The sequence below is a fragment of the Heterocephalus glaber genome, unplaced genomic scaffold (assembly GCF_053883595.1).
Source record: "Heterocephalus glaber isolate CG9 unplaced genomic scaffold, H.glaber_assembly_v1.0 deba00001504, whole genome shotgun sequence".
Lineage (NCBI taxonomy): Eukaryota > Metazoa > Chordata > Mammalia > Rodentia > Bathyergidae > Heterocephalus > Heterocephalus glaber.
In genome coordinates this window covers 32,420,525-32,440,420 of record NW_028258324.1, presented here as the reverse complement: position 1 = coordinate 32,440,420, position 19,896 = coordinate 32,420,525, and the positions used below count along the sequence as shown (strand labels likewise).

The 19,896-nt window shown below is 38.2% G+C and overlaps 1 protein-coding gene across 7 annotated transcripts in view; it reads left to right on the top strand.

Annotated features, from left to right (window-relative positions):
* Positions 1–15,110, top strand: part of Plch1 (phospholipase C eta 1) — a 277,140-nt gene extending 262,030 nt beyond the window's left edge. For 5 of the 7 annotated variants that reach the window (XM_087186404.1, XM_087186397.1, XM_087186401.1 and 2 more), the window contains 7 exons: positions 1,837–1,961; positions 4,291–4,375; positions 6,699–6,845; positions 7,111–7,190; positions 8,651–8,710; positions 9,154–9,508; positions 11,993–15,110. In XM_087186404.1, coding sequence (XP_087042530.1) covers positions 1,837–1,961; positions 4,291–4,375; positions 6,699–6,845; positions 7,111–7,190; positions 8,651–8,710; positions 9,154–9,508; positions 11,993–14,049 — 2,909 coding nt within the window. In that variant the 3' untranslated portion in view covers positions 14,050–15,110. The remainder of the gene's footprint in view (positions 1–1,836; positions 1,962–4,290; positions 4,376–6,698; positions 6,846–7,110; positions 7,191–8,650; positions 8,711–9,153; positions 9,509–11,992) is intronic. The other 2 variants (XM_087186398.1, XM_087186400.1) reach the window with 2 other exon arrangements.
* Positions 15,111–19,896: the final 4,786 nt, after the last annotated feature.

Genomic DNA, 19,896 nt, shown 5'->3' with positions numbered 1-19,896 from the left:
TTATTTTACTTTTATTTTTAATTGATACACAGTAGTTGTACATACTTACGGGGTGTGATATACATTACATGCATACAAGGTGTAATGATCAGATCAGGGTAATCTATCACCTGAGACATATCATTTATGTTCCTGTGTGTTTGGAGCATTGAAAAATCCTCTCTACTAGCTATTTGAAATATTCATTTAAATGTTGTAAACCATGATCATCTTAATGGGTTATATAGAACGTTAGAAATTATTCCTCCTCTCACCTCTTTGTATCCATTAACCACCCTCCCTTCCCCCACAGACTCAGGTAACCACTCTTCCATTCTCTACCTCACTGAGACCAATTCTTTTAGCTTCCACACAAGAGAACATGCAGTGTTTGTTTTTCTGTGCCTTATTTCACTTAATGTTCTCTACAGTATTTCTACCCATGTTACTGTAAATAATGGGATTCCACATTTTTTATGACTGAATAATATTTCACTGTAAATACATGCCACTTTTTAAAAATTCATAATCATTTGATGGACACTTCAGTTGCTTCTGTTTCTTACCTATTATTTCTTACCTGTGAGTAGGTCTGCGATAAATGTAAGTACAGATTTTTTTGATGTACTGATATCTATTACTACATATACCCAGTAGTTCTATTTCTAGTTTTTTGAAAAACCTCCATGTACAGGATAATTTTTTAAAAAGATAGCTTATGGGCTGGAGTGGTGTAGCTCAGTGGTGGAGCATTGCCTAGCATGCAGGAGGCAAGGTAAATAAGAATTCTTGTCACAAATACATTGGGGTAGTATGATGTTTAGACTATATTTCTTGAGGTTGCATATATCAAGAGTGATATGGATAGCAGACCATCAGTGCCCTGGCATTGGTCATTATTTCTCAGTTGGGTTGCCTCCTATTGTCTGAGCCTTATCTTTCAGAAACTCTTAGGTATTGTTAGCCTGAGGCCAGTTGGCAAAATTAAATTTCACCTGAAAAACAATCAATTTTATCAAGCCATTTTAGGTAATATAGTCCAATCACAAAACAGTGCTAACCAAAAAGAAAGGATAATATAGTCTTAATAAAACAACACTTTCTTTTCAGTCTGGCCATTAAAATTGTTTAAAAGTTTCCAAATTAGGGTCCAGGGATTTAGCTCAGTGGTTCCGCCGCCTGCTTTGAAAGCAAAAGGTCCCGAGTTCGATCCCCAGTACCAAAAAAAAAGTTTCCAAATTAGATTTATAACAATTAAGTAACGAAATATGGAGAGATGTGTCCTCAAGATTTTATGCTTTGCAAATTTTCTTGCTCTGCTACTTACTTAATTTTACAACTAAGACTGAGGATAGTTGAGTGGTAGAGTACTTTCCTAGCATGCATGAGACCCTGGATTCAATCATTACTCCACAAAAAACACATGCAGTTTAGAATTTCAGGACTTCTTTCTGTTTCTCATATATTTTTTCTATACCTGAGATATCTTAAGTTAGAAGATTAGTTGCATTTGACACAAGTACCTCCCTTCTTATACTGTTGGTATTCAAATAAAATTTTTTTCTTCATCCATGCTACAGTTACATTGCAGAAACTTGTTTTAAATTACCTCATTTCCTGGCCTTTGGGAGTGCATTGTCTAATGAAAACCACAGCTATGGAAATGCTAGCTGGTGTTGCCTTCTGGCAAAAGCTACATGTGTGGTTATGTGATAGTTCCATTGGTCTAGGAAGCACTATAACAATCAGCATTTGTTATTTGTTTTACAAGCTTAAACTGTGCTGTGTGAGTGTGTGTGTGTGTGTGTGTGTGTGTGTGTTCTTCCATGTTCTCAACCTCTGCTTTACTTGGCCTAGGTACTTTCAACCCTTTCTCTGGTGACCCACTTCCTGCCAACCCCAAAAAGCAGCTCATCCTGAAAGTGATCAGTGGACAGCAACTCCCCAAGCCTCCAGACTCCATGTTTGGAGACCGAGGCGAGGTAAGCTACATATTACTAAATGGCTAAGCGGTTAATTATATGATTATTTTATTGTATTTACATTTCATCTGAAATATATTCAGAGGTATAGGTGTGTGTGTGTGTGTGTGTGGTTTGCATGTGTGTGCGCATGCGAGTGTGTGTGAGATCGTTCCTAAAGGAGGACTGACCTCAGCTCATCAGACATATCAGCTTTGTTGGTAAATCACACACAACTCCTGTGGACTGTAGCACATTATCTATTTTGGAATCTTGAGTGCATGATATTCAGCTGACACTGGCAGTGATAAAATTGGAGTGCAAAGAACCATTTCATTATTGACAGAAACGTTGCCTAAGAGTATGTATTAACCTCCTGTCCACATTTCTCATCTTCAAGGCTCATCCCTGCTGCATGTCAGCCACATGCTCCTGGCCACATGCTCATTCTCGTCACCACCTGCTGCACCTCTGGAGCAGGTTTTATAAGTGTCTCCCTCTGTGAGTGCAGCCTCCTTCTTTTCCTGGCACTTGTTCCATTATTTCCACTATACCTGACCCAGGCCCTCTTGGCCTGCTTTCTCCCCACCTGTTAGCCCTTCTTATACTCATGTCCTTCCTCTCAGGGGTGGTCATGACTTCAGGTCTTTTGCTCTTCTCATCTTTTAAACTGTTATTTCTGGATATTGATGGGTGAAACCACACAGCTCTGTTGTTTGGTCCCACCGTAAACTTCTCATGTCAAGTATCAACAGACTTTAGCACTGTAGCCCACTCCAGCTTCATCTTACTGGTTCTCCCTCATCCCATCCTCCATGGTGACTCTTTCCAGCCTTCTCTCTGTTCTCAGCATCTTCAACAGATGCACAGTGTTCTATCCCTTAATAGTGGGTGCTTCCAATGGGACCATCTCTTCTATCTTGGTTGTCACCAGCCCAATCCAGCCCATCATCATATCTTGTCAGGTCTGCTGCAGAAGCCTCCAGTGAACTGGCCACCCAGCTTCCCTCTTGTCACTACATTTTGCCCTCTCAGAAAGAATCATTAATTGGTGGCATCAGAAATGTCATTCTTACTTCTTTTTTGTCCACAGAAAAGAAGGCATCAAACTTACTAGAACAGAAATCATATTCTTTCATTGCCTCCAAACTCTAAGATCCTCAGTTGTCCAGTTTTATCATAGAATTCTATTTAAAGGAAAAACTTCTAGTATAAAACAATTAATTGAAAATGAATAACTTTTGTTATTTAGTAAATAAAGAAATGTGCCTAGTAATTTAATCATTGAAATGTTTTTCTGTCATACCTGTAGCTCTTATTCCCTGAAGCTGCTGTCACTTCAAACTCTCTATATTACTCCTCACTCTCCAAGTTTCTAGAACTGTGTTCTCACTTCCTGGCAGACATTTTTAGAAAACCTCCTCTGGTGTTTTGAGGTTTTATTTCTTCATTGCTCATCACCCAGAACTTGTATCACAAGGGAGAATTTACAGGTGATTCACACAGCAGGACCTCATCCCAAAGAAGAGGAGACGGGGATGAGTGGAACAATAACAACCAGTACATGAGCTGGCTGTGTGGTGCACACCTGTAATCCCAGCACCATGTGGGGCTGAGGCGGGAGGGTCACAAGTTGAAGCCTAGGCTGGGCAATTTAATGACTTAACAAGACCCTATCACAACATTTAAAAAAGACTGCCTATGTAACTCAGTTCTTAGGCTCTGGGTTCAATCCCCAGTACTGCCAAAAAGAAAAAAAAAAAAAAGCAAAGATTAGGATGGAACCCCAGAAGCCTCTCACCTGCTCTCTCAGTATCTATTCCTCACCTGACAGCAAACACTATCACAACAGACCAATTTTGTCTGTTCTCAAACTTCTACACCAATTTACTCTTACAATAAGAGCCATTTATGTCTGGATGATCAACATTGTTTATGTTAAATAACTTTGTTCCTTTTTTATTGTTATTTCATTATTTGGCTTAGCTCTCTGACTTATTATGGACACTTAGGTTGTTTCTAGCGTTTGACTGTTTTAAATACATCTTCTCTGAGAATTTGTGCATGGGCAAACCTCTCATTGCATTGTGCATGTATCTTGAGCAGAAATTGTGGATTAATTCAGTAAAATTTGTGTAGTATTAGCAGCGAGCAAAAATTTAATAGCCTTCCTTTTATTCTCATCTCATATCTGCTTCTGTGACACCTGGAATCTATCTTCTCTCTTAGTAAGCATTTGGTAAAATCAGTTGCTGTTAAAATGTGAATGTTTTGGTCAATATTCTCAAAATAATTAGCACCTGTACAGATATGTATCATTTGTAATAATTCTTTCTCTTTGTTTATGTAGATAATTGATCCTTTTGTTGAAGTTGAAATTATTGGATTGCCAGTGGATTGTTGCAAAGATCAAACTCGTGTGGTAGATGACAATGGTAAGATGATAATCTGTGTCCACTCTTACTGAGGAGGTTCTAGATCTAGATTTTGCACTGAAAAAGAAAAATGTATTTTTATGTAGGAGAGCAACGGATCCCTAAAATGATTGCCATCTGAATTTATGTGAAGATCTTTTCAACCCATAAACAAAGTCTCTCAGATTGATATATGGTATATTTCAGAGGTTTTTTAATCTCAGCTCTCAAGAGTCTCACTAATTTTTTCTGAAGAAAAGAATGAATGATATTTTAAAGAACATTAAAAATTTGCTTTGGAAAACACCTTGTGGTATATCCCTTAGTGTTCTTATGACAGGAGACCCCTCATAGCTCTCATTTGTGAAGCCTGCTATTTGGGTTAATTTCTCATTCTTTCTGCAGTATGTAAAACTCTAAAGGTAAGCACAGCACACTCTGGAAAGTTTTACTTCTTGAATATACATGTGGTAGAGGGGCCACATTCTCCTTATAATATAAAGGTAGCTTAATTTACCCAAGCTTGTATCTTTCTCTTGGTAATCTAAAATTATATTTATTAATTCATTTGAGAAATATCACGTACCTATTTTTTTCACTCTATAATCATTAACATGTTAAGTAATCTTAAACCACAATAATCAAACCTTTGAGAAATTAGTGTTATAATGAGTCCCTCAAGGAAGAGAGTTCAAGAGGCAGGCAGAATTTTTCAGTTACAACATGATTGAAGAAAGCAACTTTCCTATATTATATTTTCCAAGCAGTGCTCAATAAATTATTCTTTCTTTTCTTAGTCACAAAGTAATTCAGAGATCATTGCTAAGTCAACAAAAAGATAATCTTTCATGCAGGCGGGAATTTTTCAACCTGGAATTATTTCATTAGTTTAAGACTTTTTATAGAGCAATGTAGTTGGCACCTCTGGAATGCAGACAGGTAATAAAGCTTGTTTCCAATTTTTAGAAAGGGGAAAGAAAGAAACTTATGGAATGCTTGAGTCTGTGTCAATTTTTATCATTATTTTATCTCAGAGAATTTTGCCAATAAATAGATGTAATTTTGCCTTTTAGTATTTATCTTAGTCTTTTCCCATTGCTATGACAAAATACCTGAAACTCATTGCTATATAAAGAAAAGAGGTTTGCTTAGCTCAGTGTTTTGGAGGCTGAAGGTCCAAATAGTATGGCACTGGTTCTGGCAAGAGATTCCCAGGCTGCAGCACCTCATGGTGGATGGCATCATGAGGGAGTATGTGTGTGAATAAGAGATCTTGTGGCAATACAGGAAACCAGAAAGAGTGGGGTGGGCCCAAGCTTGCTCTTGTATAACCCCTTCATGAGAACTAACTGAGGTCCCCTGAGAACTCATCAGTGTTTTCCAGGACAGCACCCTCAAAGACCTAATGGCTTCCCGAAAGGCCCCAACTCTTAACATGGCCACACTGGGGCTCAAGCTTCCCACTTACAAACTCTTAGGGAACAAACCATAGCAGTATTTGAATTGCATAATTTTTTTTATTCCTTTCTGTAGGTGTGAAAATATGATAATGTAATAAGTTGTTACTTCATGAGAAGCAACTAGGAGTCAATAACACACCGTTTAATTTGGTTCTGTCATTAACTTTAAGACCTTAGGCAGATAATTTTCTATGAACATAAATTTTCTTATCTATGAAATGAGTTATAAATACTGTTATTCCTACTATTTCAAATATAAACATGTTACTTGTATAATTTTAAAAGTTATGTCTATTTTTGAAAGTCAGTAATACCCTGACACTCTTAGAGCCTTGCTGTTAGAGTAAAATAGGATATGCACAGCAGTGTTGAAACTTGCAAAACATCTCAGATAAAATTGGAGCTGATGGTTATTACAATAGCAGTATCTCTGGAGGGTGAAAAGCATAATTCTTTTGGTGGTTACATTCTTTACTGTGTTCTCTAAAATATTCTTAGATCACTGTTGTAAGGTTTATTTTATTTTATTTTTTTGCGGTACTGGGGAGCAAACCCAGGGTCCAATGAGTCACATCCCTAAGCCCTTATAAGATAATTTTTGAACTTACTGAAGCATTCTGAATATTAAAGAGCTTCCTCTACAATGCAATTGAGCATCAAAGATGAGTAGAATTGATGTGATAATTTATAGGCAATTTTCTTACCAATTATTTTCTAGCAATGGGATAAATTCTAAGGCTTTATTTCAGGAGTGCTTGGTCATCTGTATGAGTTTAATAACCATCACAAGTAATTTTCACTGTCTGCTTTGTAGACATTGCTGCCAACTCATTTCTGTCCAAGCCCTTTTGCTTTTCTGACTTTTATTTTCCTATTTCTCTGAGGATTTAACCCTGTGTGGGAAGAAACCCTGACATTTACAGTACACATGCCGGAAATAGCTTTGGTTCGGTTCCTTGTATGGGATCATGATCCCATTGGAAGAGACTTTGTTGGACAAAGGACTGTGACCTTTAGCAGCTTGGTGCCTGGTAGGTATGAGCTGATCTTTTTTCTCCAGATTGACAATTGTTTTTTCTTTGGAAGATTTAATATATGACTTATGCCTTACAAGTTTTGTATATATATATAGCATGTGTGTTATATAAAATATGTGTCACTTGATAAATATGGTGATTAATGTGCTCTTTAAAATGTAAAGAACTGTAGTTAACTCACATGCTAAACACTGTTGCATCCAAAGAGAGCCAAATGCAAATTCTACTAAAAGGAAACCACTTTCTCTGTTTTTATCAGGCTACCGGCATGTCTATTTGGAAGGACTCACAGAAGCATCCATATTTGTCCACATAACAATTAATGAAATCTATGGAAAGGTAAGAAAGACTACAGGGCTTAACGCCACACAGAACCATAATATAGTCCCTAACAAAGTTGCTGACTGACAAATTATATAAAAGGAAAGTACATTTTAACAAATTATTCTTTGCTGGAAAACTGTAGGTCAGTCCAACAAGCCCATTCTGTTCTCCTGGACACATCCCCATGCACTTGTGCTCTTCCATTCCTCATTCCTCCTACCCAGCAGCCCTTCTGGGCTTAATAGAATGGAAGAAACTATGACACTCTCAGGCAACCGTTTATTTGACTAAGGCCATGAAGGTATAGTTAAATGCTGAGCTTTATTTTACTCCTTAAAAACATCCAGTTGGCTACAGTGGGAAATGTAGTGTCTCAGCTGTTTAATGAGTTGCCTGACTACTGGGCTGTGCTCCCAGCCAGTTCTAGGCAGGATGCATAATTATGGCATGATTGTTAATTATAAGCCTAAAAATTGTGAATGAATTTAAAACTACCCTCAGAACTTAGAGGAACCACAAAAATGTATTCTAGTTCTCTGCTGTAGCTGCCCCCTTCATTGTAGAACTGACTTGAAGTTTGTAAGTCAATTGGTGGTCATCTGGTCCCACCAGTGATTGGAGACTTAGCCACTGGTATGAATTTGCAAGGCCAGATATGATTTGAACTAAAAGAGCATTGAATAGGGCTTAGGAATGTCCTGTGCTGGTCTTTATCAGAAAGTCAGTGTAGCCTGTAGCTCCTCCTATAAGTGTTATACATTCTCTGTGCCTTTGCTTCTTCATGTGTGAATATGAGGTAAAAATAGTACCTACTTCATTAATAAATAGATTTATGTTATGCATAGAAAGCTGTATGGCATGTAGTAAATGCCCAAAATGTGGGCTAATATTGATATTACTATGACTACAATTGGGGATGAATTTAGGGGGCATATGTTTATCTTCACCTCAGTCAGCAAAGGAGAGTTAAGGGATCATTATTTCTAAGAAATAAAGTTTTATCCCATGACTTTCTATGTTTATTTCTCAGTTTCTGTACATGCTGCTTCTTGGAATCTTTCTATTGTCTCAAATAGACAAAAATATAAATAATTTAAAAATGATTCTTGAAACCCAAGTTAACTATATGTGTGTTTGAGGGAAACAGTGAAATTCAGAATTGCATTAAAATTTGAAATGAGAGGTTACACACACATACTCACGTGTATGTTAAAAACAAAGTTTTTTTTTTTACAGTATTTCTGTCCTTTCTCCTAAACAAATGCTCATTTTGGTGTTATATTCTTTATTACTTTCAGGGTGTGTTCAGGTTAGGAGGCATATGTTACAATGTGGTGGGAACACTGAATGAACATAAGAGTAAAAATCACCAAAATGGAGAGGAAGTGTTTATAGAAGTATATTCACTTTTTCTTTTGTTTACTGGTACCACCTTCTTGAATGAGCCCAAACTCTCTTATTTTTTTGCCTTGCAGTGGAGCCCTTTAATCCTCAACCCAAGTTATACTATTTTGCACTTTCTAGGAGCTACAAAGGTAGTTTCTCAGCATGGTGCTATGTTCTTGCTGGTATATTTCTTTTGAAACAGTTATGGCGCATGCTTTCTCCTATCACTCCACTTTTTTTCTGCTTAGCACTTTGAAACACTCACTCTTCTGTTGCTTAAAGGTGGTTGACGTTTGTTAACAGTCTGTTTGTTAACTGTGGAAACCTTCCCTCCCACCTTGTCATCTCTGGGTAGGAAGCTTCCAGGAAAGGCTGGTCAGGAAGGTGGAAGACAACCTTCCTCAGAAAAGAAGGTGCATACAATGTGCATGCTGCTGTGTAAATGTGCTTTGGGCTGTTCTCTTGTTTTGAATATGACTTCAGTGGCTGTACAATATCATTTTGTATATATTTTCCATGGAACTGTTATTTCAAAAATCAACTGTTGATGTGATGGCGTTTAATTAATTTGTTGGTCCTTTTGTGTCTTTAGAACAGACAGCTCCAAGGTCTGAAGGGACTGTTCAATAAGAATCCCAGGCACAGTTCTTCAGAAAACAATTCCCATTATATTTGGAAACGATCAATTGGAGATAGGATTCTGCGTCGCACAGCCAGTGCTCCAGCCAAAGGCAGGAAAAAGAGCAAAATGGGCTTGCAAGAAATGGTAGAAATAAAGGATTCTGTGTCTGAGGCCACAAGAGATCAAGATGGCATCCTAAGGAGGACCACACGGAGTTTGCAAGTCCGCCCTGTCTCTATGCCCATTGATAAAAGTCTTCTGGGGGCTTTGTCGCTGCCTATATCTGAAACAGCAAAAGACAATGAAGGAAGAGAAAACTCTCTGGGTAAGATGCTTTGAGTTTCTCCACACTGCATTTTGGTCCCTCATTTCCATTATGAAATGGTTGACATTCAGCAGTCAAAATAAAACATACTGAAAAGTAAATATTTTTATGTAATCTTCTAGACTAGAAGATTATAAACTTTGGGGAGGAGAGGGGTGAAGAACCTATTTCCTCCTCAATTAGAACCTTGAAATGATATTGCCATCTGATCTTGATGGTGAGGGATAAGGGGAGCTATCGGATGTGATGGGCTGGAGCACATGAGTCTGTGAGTCAAGACAGAAGTAGGTGAAAGTTGCAAAATATGAGTAGAAATAATGGTTTCCCAAGTGGTGGTACCATATTTACTGGTTGCTCTGAGTTTGAATAGAATTATATTGACTCTTCTCAGGTTGAATATGGTTGTCTTACTTTTCTCACTATATAACACATTTCTATGGTTGGAAATGTTTATAGGGAAGGAAAATAAGTTGTTAAAAGCAAGCTACTTCTTTCATTTTAAAAATGTTTGCCTCCTTAGGAGGTAGTTGAGGCAGTGTTTTCCTGTGATCTCACTTCTGTGGTCTCTGGATGTTGTCAGGGAAGGTAGCATGTCTATAGCTCCTGCCTGGTCACAGGCTGTGAAAGCACAGGGACCAGGTTCTTCCATCTTTTCCCTTAGTTTGAATGTATCATACATTCAGATCTGCAAGAACTCAATAAAGAGCAGTGTCTGCTTTATAAGGTGACAAAGAGCTCTTAACTTTTGTCTGGGACTCCCCATCCTATTTTAGGAAACTTAAGTGCTAAAACTGTATGGATTTTACATCACTGGGACAAATGTTTTAATTAAATAAGAATCACCTCAGACAAGTAGAAAGTGATGGCTGATATCCTTAGCACAGTTATTCTTTTATTAATATACTTTCAGTGATTTACTTTCCCACAAATGCCATTTTGCTTGTATTGATGTTTGTTATAAGATATTCCAGGAAGGAAAACCAATTCTTGAATGGTATATTTGAAGGAGAAAAAGGGAATTTAAAAGTTTGATATTTGTGAACAACAGTGTCAGAGACAAAATATGTGCTTTAAAATTTGTTTTAAAAGTCCATCTTTGGGGAAATAAAGCTATATTTAATGTCAATTGTTCATAATTAACTCCTAATGCTATGGTTAAGATGTTAATAACATTAAGGTGAGTGAGGATACTGAGATGATGTTTCTTTCCCACCTTTCAAAAAGTTATATGAATTGTCATATGCATTAAACATAAGGTAAAGTTCAAGGTCCTGAGTTCGATTCCTGGTACAAAAAAATTAAGGTAAAGATAAAACAATAATCATGCAACGATTCTAGTTATATTGCAGACACACATTAAGTTGAGAAAAAGTAGCACACAAATTTTATGCTTTATTGTATCCTTTTGCAAAAGCTATCAAGGCTATCTAAGTGGCAACATCATAGGATATTTGTTTTTCTTATGATTTGGGGGATTTAAATTTTTACGAGAATTTTTTTCAGCTAGAAAAACAGTAAGTTAAATTCATTTTTCATAAATGACTCTGAAAGCATTATAAGACTATTAAAATAATCCTATCAAGAAGAACTGAATACTTAATTTTATCTAAGCATTACATCAAGTATAAAGAGAAATCTCAAATTACTGTAAATTATGTGTTTTTATAGTTTTCCTTCTGTGACTGACATCATACTGCCACTTTTAGGGGAGAATGCAGCAATATATAATATTTGTAATAAAAATATGATTAACAAACTAGGTATTAGTAATCACACAGAACTAATAACCAATTATTTATCTTTACATTTTAAAGTCAACAGATATTTATATTTTGGGGTTTTTTTTTGTTTTGTTTTTTTTTGGTACCGGGCATCAAACTTGGGTCCTTGTGCTTGCGAGGCAGGCGGCAGAACCACTGAGCTAAATCCCCAGCCCCAGATTTATATTTTAGTGCACTTATTGCCCCTTTCAATTGTTTTAGAAATTAATTGGTTAAATTAAATCTTTTGCCAAAATGTTTTTTTAAAATGATATTGTGATTTTTAAAATTAATACATGTATAACTTTGAAAGCTTATAGTATCTTGCTTACAGGTACCACAATACTGTGTTTAACAGAGCTGTCTTGTTCTGTTTTTATTGCCATGCTTCTGTGTAGTACAAATCTGACTAGGAAACAACTTAAGGTAATCTTCACTGCAAAAGTATGATAACTCATTGACATTTTTTTGACAATGAATATTACATTCTTAGTTGATGTAACAGACATTCAAAGAGAAACTTCAGTGAAATTCCTATAAATATATTTTACCATTTATTCATCATACAGACACTTTGTTGCAAGCCAATGCAATCCATAATTATATTCTGTCACAGTGTAACAGATTTACATTCTCCATTTGTCTGTCTCAAGACAAACATGAGTGTTTTCAGGTTCTGTGTAAAGTGATATGTGTCACCTAAAATGTTGTTTGTTTCATTCAGCAGAGGATAAAGATGGTAGAAGAAAAGCGAAGGCAAATATAAAAGACCCACATTTTCCAAATTTCAACAAAAAGTTTTCCTCCTCCAGCACTCTGCTTTACAAAGATACCAGCCAAGGGGACTCCACTGTCTTCACTGCCAAGGGTTCAGTCGCAGAACAGTGTGGAGTGCCACGCCATACAGGGGGGAGAACCAAATCAAGTGTGACAAGTGATTGCCAAGAAAACCACTGTCCTGACAAATCCTTTTCCCCAAGGCAGCATGTGGCTCTTGATCCTCCAGCTAATCTAAGCCCAAATTTGCCTAGTGTGAAAACCAATGAAAAGAGGAGTGCCCAGGGCTTTGCGGAAGGGAAAAGCATGTTGTCGGAAAGCATCCTTTCTCAAAGCACTCTAGAGATCAAGAAGCTGGAAGGTGACAAGGATAAAGGCAGAGCCGTAACATCCTTTTCTCTGTCAGATGTCTCCATGCTCTGTTCCGACATACCTGACTTACACTCAACTGCCATTCTGCCGGATACTGAGATTTCCCGTCTTATTGACAATGTCACTTTAACAAATGAGAATGAGCCAGGCAATTCCATCTCAGCACTGATTAGCCAGTTTGATGAGACCAATACTCAAGCTAACCTCACAATAATTTCTAATCTTCACAGCACTAGTATGATGTCAGGCCATCCTCCCATGGCCCTAAAAACACCCTTCAAGCATGGTTTTTCCAAGGGAAAACTGAGGGTACCCTTCCTGTGTTCATCTCCTGAGCTGATCACCTCCTTGAATCCTGAGACCACCAAACTTGCAACATACACGGTTGCATGTCAAACAACTGGTACTCCCATCTCCAAAACTAAACCAGATGATGACCTCTCTGGTAAGACCAAGATGAGAGCCATGAATGGCAATCTGCCTAGATCCCCTAATGGTCCTCATGGGTGGTTACCGAAAAATCCCACCAGTAAAGAAGACTGGGGAGTACTAAAGAGCTGCAGTCCTACTGATTCGACGTTAGATGTAATAGATGATCCCACTATTTGTATAAATTCTGGAGACAGCAGCCTTGTGGAAATTGATGAGGAGTCAGAAAACCTGTCCGTAACATCCTATGAATATAAGACAGATAACACAAGTCATCTTGCTTCATTAAAACTGAAGTATAGTCAGGATGTAGTGGAACACTTTCAAAGAGGCTTGAGAAATGGCTACTGTAAAGATACTCTCCATCCTTCTGTCTCTGAAGTATTCAACAATCAAGGTGTCAAAAATCAAAGTATTTCTTGTCTAACCTATCAGGGTGCTGGCTTTGTGCATAACCATTTCTCAAATTCAGATGCAAAAATGAACCAAAACTGTGAGCCCCAGCAGTCTAGTGCTCAAGATGTGCATGCCCCTGTACCCAAGCAGCCATCACATTCTCCTCTGCCTGCTTTGAAACTGCCAAGTCCTTGCAAATCCAAAAGTCTGGGGGATTTAACATCAGAGGACATTGCCTGCAATTTTGAGAGCAAGTACCAATGTATTAGTAAGAGTTTTGTTACGACCGGTATTAGAGACAAGCAGGCTGTCACTGTGAAGACAAATTCACTGGAGCCTTTAGACGCCCTAACTGAGCAGCTTCGGAAGCTGGTGTCCTTTGACCATGAAGATGGCTGCCAAGTGCTGTATTCAAAGCAGGATGTTAACCAGTTTCCCAGGGCATTGGTCAGAAAGTTATCATCCAGGAGTCAAAGCAGAGTGCGCAACATTGCCAGTCGTGCCAAGGAGAAGCAGGAAGCCAACAAACAAAAAGTGGTGAACCCTAGTAATGGGGGAGGAGTGGTTCTTAGAAACAAACCCTCAGCACCTGTCCCGGCTGTGAACCGCCACTCCACTGGCTCCTACATTGCTGGCTACCTTAGGAACATGAAAGGAGGCAGCCCGGAGGGCCGCGGCATTCCTGAGGGGGCCTGTACATCCCTTTGCTATGGCTATTTTGACCAGTTTTGTTCAGATAATTCTGTTTTGCAGACTGAGCCAAGCAGTGATGATAAACCAGAAATTTATTTTCTTTTGAGATTGTGAATTATATAAAGCTGCATTTTCAATGTTTACAAAGTATTTTATAGAAAGTTAGCATTTTCAGTTGTCAGTAAATATGATCCTTGGCTTTGAAATGATTTTCAAATATTTTAAACTTGTATTTTGGTCTCCATTTGAATTCATATGTTCTCTCTGTTTATGTGTTTGTATATAGATTCCATGGTACTTCCCACGCACCTATGATCTTTCTCCTCTGAGGTGTTGTAAACTGTATCAGTATGAAATGTGTGCATGCCCTAGATGTGAAATTTCTCAGCAGCTTGGGTTACAATATACTTAATGTTTCACAAAGATGCTTTTCACTGTGTCCTCAGATTGCAGTCCCAAATGTCATTTTTGTTCTCTTTTGAGTTGACTAAGAGACTTTGCAGATGACAAAGGGATGAATTCTTTATTTGCAGCTGTTTTCACTTTTCTTTCTATATTGAGAAACCCAGATGCATTTTTATAATTCCATTAAATGAAGTTTAAAATAGTTACCTTGTCTTTTAAGATTTCCTTTCCCCACCCAGAATGATTTCAAAGGAAGGTAGCTGCTCACCAAGCCCCATCCTCCCCTCCTCCTTTTAGAATAAACTGTGAGGAAGAAAGCAAACTTCTGTACATAAGGGCAAAATTGTTTGTTTTGCATAAATTTTGTTACATATTTTTGCTAATGACTTTGTATGTAACAAGAACCCAGTTGCCAAGCTATTTGTCATACTTTTGAATTTTCTGGTGAGTTACAGATTTGCAAATAATGGCTTTCAGAATGAGGGATATCCATCAGACTGAAAATAGTAGCACAAACCGAAAACTTCCCCAAAGCTTTCAAGAATAAAAGAAAAATATTTTCCCATAATAAAATCCAAGTGAATAGATAATAATTAGAAGAAACCTTTTCCCTCCAGGGAGTGAATTTTAGTACTGACATACATTATTTTCACTGTGAATCCATTTTTTAATTGCATGTTCCAGTGTCCCTCTTTGCTTTTTCGTAACCTTAACTGCAATGATGTTCTTCCTGAATCCATGAAAATATAATTAAAGCAGATTTTTAAATACTTGGGGTTTTTTTTGCTTGTTTGTTTTTGTTTTTAACAATTGAAGATCATACAATGACTGTTGAGTAAGGGACCCAAAGCACTAGGGCATTTTTTCTTTCTTTCTTTGTCTTTATAGCAGAATAGAGAGAATTTCCCTATACAGGACGATTTTAAATAGCACTTTGTTTCTTATGTGCTCATTATACTTGAAAGAGCATATTCATAAAGTGACTTGAAAAAAGATCAAATGTAAGGAGTTTCTCTGCACTTGGGATTGATATTTCAAGTTTAAACAAAGTCCTTGCCCACTGACCCTGGTGGGGAAAACAGGTGAGGTGCTGCATTTGGCAAAAGTGACTGAAGCTTTGGGCAGGGGGGACAGCAAGCAGTCACTATTCCCCTGGACCTCAACTCTGAGCTTTTCCCCAAGGGTGAGGATCACCTTCTTTCTGGAGAGGCAATGGGCTGTTGAATGGGAGCAGAGATATCATAGTGAAAGCCAGAGAGAGGCCCACTTCATGCTTTTAGTGAGCCTGAGATTATGTATTCTCTGGGTCTCTGAGCCCTTAAGTTCTATCCTTCGACTTCAATTTATTTTTAAAGTATCCTTGCCGTACAACAAGAAACATAAGGTAAATTTGTTGAAACTAAATCAATCTAGTCATAAAATAAATGCTTGGGACAAGGTGTGGGTTATCAGAACAGTCCTCCAGATATCCATCAGTCCATGTGTCTGTCCCCTAAATGTGCTGCACCTTGTTAACTGATAGGACATAGAAAAAGGAGAGAAAGCAATTTCCCAAAAACTAGTTGGAGAATGTCAAATAAGAAAAAGGAGTCAATAAAGCTTACATTTTAATAAAAGTATTTGAGGTTCAGGTTAGACTCACAGAATTTCACTTTTCAGAGGGACTTATCCAGGCCCAAAGAATTTCATAAGTGAAGTTTCATTCAAGGTATTAAAAGGCTTTCTGGTGTTTTTATTTTGAGAACTAGAGAGCCTAGGGAGCTGCTAAGCTCAGCAAAGTCTGAGTTGAGCAAGCTCTGTGAAATTTTGCAATATTTGAGTCCTTCTTAGAGTCTGTGTGTTCCAATGCTGGGCAGTAACAGGTGCTGTAAGAGTTGCCTGTAGCAGTAGCAATATCACAGAGGACAGAAGCAGAGCTTCTTAACATGATGAGTCTGATCAAGCCACTTTTGTCAATTAAAATTCTTTAGTGGGTCCCTGTTGCTTATAGAATAAGGTTTCATAACTGTGCATGCAGGGGCCTTGATTTGGTGCCCTTGTCTGTTCCTGCAGCCTGGTCTTTTCTGCCTTGGATTGATTGCTCTTTTCTCCTTTACCCTCTGCATTCTTCAAAATATATCCTGGAATATCCCTTCCTCTAGTGACCCTTCCCTGAGCATCATCTCCTTTTCCATAAGTATACCCAACCCAACAAAACCTACCCAGTTTCCATTTTGGGGTCACGAGTGCACCTGTGGAACCTCAAATTCTACTTCAATATCTAAAACTGTTTTCATGCCTGCTTTCTTTACTTTACTAAACCCCTCTCAGCCATGTGACCAGGCCTCATGCCCTTTTCCTAGCTCAGGACCTGGAACCTATATATATTCAGTAAATGATAAATTGATATGTAAAGAAATTTAGGGAAAATGTCAGAGAAAACAGGGCACAGAAGGAGGAAGAAGCACAGGATCTTGTCTCAAGTAGTTGGTGATGACTGAGTTTATCTTTTCATATTTCCCTGTAGTTCTCTCATGTTCCAATTTCCATCCAGTTCATCCTTTTCTTTGCCTTTTAATTTAGTGATTACTTGGTCATTTACTATGAGTATTAACATTTGATATTTGTATAGCTTTCTGCTATATAAATTATATGTACACAGGACTTTAAACAGAGTGCCTCTCATTCAGTCTTTACAACAGTCTTGTGAGAAGATGATGTTGCATCCATTTTATAGGCCCTGAAAATGGATTTCAGTGAATTTATGATTTACCCAAGATCATGGAATGGTGGGGGAGGAATAGCTGAATATTATTCCAACTCCTACATTAGTCTTTCTTTTGCTATATACCATTTCCTTTTCTGAAGATGTTAATAAACAACTTAGCATCCACTCTAGAAGAGGTACTCAGCTATGTGTTAGGATTACAACAATAAGGACTTCTCAGGGCCAGGGATTTAGCTCAGTGGTTTTGCCTCCTGCTGCGCAAGCACAAGGACCCAAGTTTGATCCCCGGTACTGGTACCAAAAAAAAAAAAAAGGAAGGACTTCTCTTTATGGAGCAAGCAGGTGGTACAGGTGCCGAGATATATTGGCTTTGTTCCAAATGTCCAAACAATTAAAAATATAGCACATATGGTAGGTAAAAATATAGGGAAGAGGAAAGTTATGTTGCTGTATGTAAGGCATCCATGAATCACTCACTTTTTCTAGTAAAATAGCTAACATCTTAACCCAAGACCATTAAAAAAGTACCTACAGTAAAATCTAACATGCTAATATATTGCTAGAGGGTGGGAGAGGGCATTCCCAGGGAAGCAAGAATGAAGGTTAAAAAACATTGAGGGAGAGGAGGAAAAAGAGAAAATATAAGTAAATAAGTTACTGGGATGACCACAGCTTTTCTACAAAATCAGCCAGATGCTAGATTTATCGGATATTTCCAGAGAAGCCATATGAAACTGCATCCAAGAGCATTCCAATGTAGGGAACGAAGGGTGAGAAATATTATCTCCTGGTATCCTTCCCATCTATTTCTTTTGGTGGTGAAGTCACCCCTGTAATGCATTAATTTCCTGTGTTTCCGAGTTGTGCCCCCTTGCCACAGTGTGTGAGTCTATCTCAGTGAGGGCTGTCTATGGAGACTCCTCAGTGTGTGGTGGTGGCAGTGGAAGTGGCCACAGCAGCAGTGGTGCCTGAGATGCAACAGCTGTGGGAACAGCTGATAAATAAAAGCAGTGCAGAGTCGATTCTGAGTGGAATGGAGCCAGTAGGGGTGAGAGGAACTGGAGTGGTATGTAACCTGGGTCTCATATACTGCATCTCCTACATCAGTCTGATTTTCTTGCAACCAGATCTTATATCCCAGATATAAGATAAGATTTTATATCCCAGATTTGGGTTTTCTTATATCCTAGATCTGTATAAGTACAAGATTGTTTCCACTTCTTCCTCAAAGATGGAGCACACAGCTCGTTCTTTCACGTAGTTTGGCTAGTTTCACCCTTCAAAGGTTAACAAGCCAAGCTGTGGTTCCTTTAGCTGATGTTCATTATCTCCTTCAACTGCCACCCATTCTAGTTCCCCACACCTTCAGGCAACACTGCAAAATAAACCTTTCTTACTTATAAGCTTATTTATCTCAGGTGTTTTGTCACAGTGACATAAAGTTGTTTTCTTTTGTCAAACTATAGTTGCTGTGAATGCTCATTTGCAACTCTGACTGCACACAGAATCACCAAGAGGTGTCTCAGTGAGTCTTGTACTCCATATGTATGTGTTTTTGCTTCTATTGTGTAGCAATAACTACAGTTCCTCAGGGGCAAGTAAACCAGCCAGTAAAAGTCATTCTGTTCTTGCTTAGCCCTGGTATAAGCATTCAAAGTAGTTGTAATTTCCACTTCCGTGGAACACTTCATGTTTTTTCTAGGAACCAAGACTTCTAACCCAGCTAATATAAGGTTGTAGGGACACAGTACATATTCTACATGTGCCATCGAGAGTGGTGGTCAGAGGGCTGCTCCTAGTTCCACCCCTTACTTTTCAGGCTGTGAATAGGACCTGAGCTTGAACAGTGCAACTTTGTTCATGAGCCCACTGGGTGAGCAGTAAACTGACCAAAAGACACTGTTTGATATCTAGAAAATTTGGTTGTCAAGGTCCTCCTTGTAGCTTATTTTTCAGGGTCACTCTTCAGAGGAGCTGTATTCTGACAGTGGCCCAACATATCATGCAAACTGTCTTGGGTCTTCCTTTCTCCATCAGTTGCTTCCAGGGAATTTCTTCTGAACCATAGGTGTGAAAATAGAACTAGTGTGATACAGGTAAGTTATATGAAGGTCTAGGACAATGTCACACTTTTTTGTGGGTATATTCAGAACTACTTGAATCTTTTCTTAAATATATCATTTCCTTCATAGAATAGTTAGCTCCTATTCTCAGCTTTTTCATTTCTGTAAATTCCAAGCTTATAACAGTCAACTCCAGTTGTAGCTACTAGGGTATCATAGTCTGACTCTCATGCTTTGCCCTGAGGTACGTCCCTGTGTGCTCCAGAGCACTGCCCCCCATTTCACTGATATTGTAGGCCCCTTAACCCTCATCTGACACATCTCCAGAGTATCTTATCAGGACATTCACTTGACCTATTCTCAGTATTAGGTTGAATTAGAAAAATGTCTCTCAATATAGGAAACTGCTAGCATGATGCACTGTGTAATGGTAACATGACCGAGATCACTACAAATACACTATTACAGACAGCAGGAGAATTGACACAGAGCCAGGGTAAAGCAATGAAGATTTACTGCTGACCTTCCAAATGTAAAGGCAAATTGCTTTTGATCGTCTCTCCTGATGAGAATCATGAATAAAGTATTCAGCAGAACAACAGCCACAAATTGTGCCAAGGATGGATTGATTTGCTATAATAAAAAAAAAGTCTGGCACAAGCTGTTATCGGGACAACCCTTGGTTAAATTTATAGTAGTTCACTGATACACACCACCATGTATGTTTTTGTTTTTGTCTAAATAAACCAGAGAGATGAAATGACTCGCAAGACTAGAGGAATCACC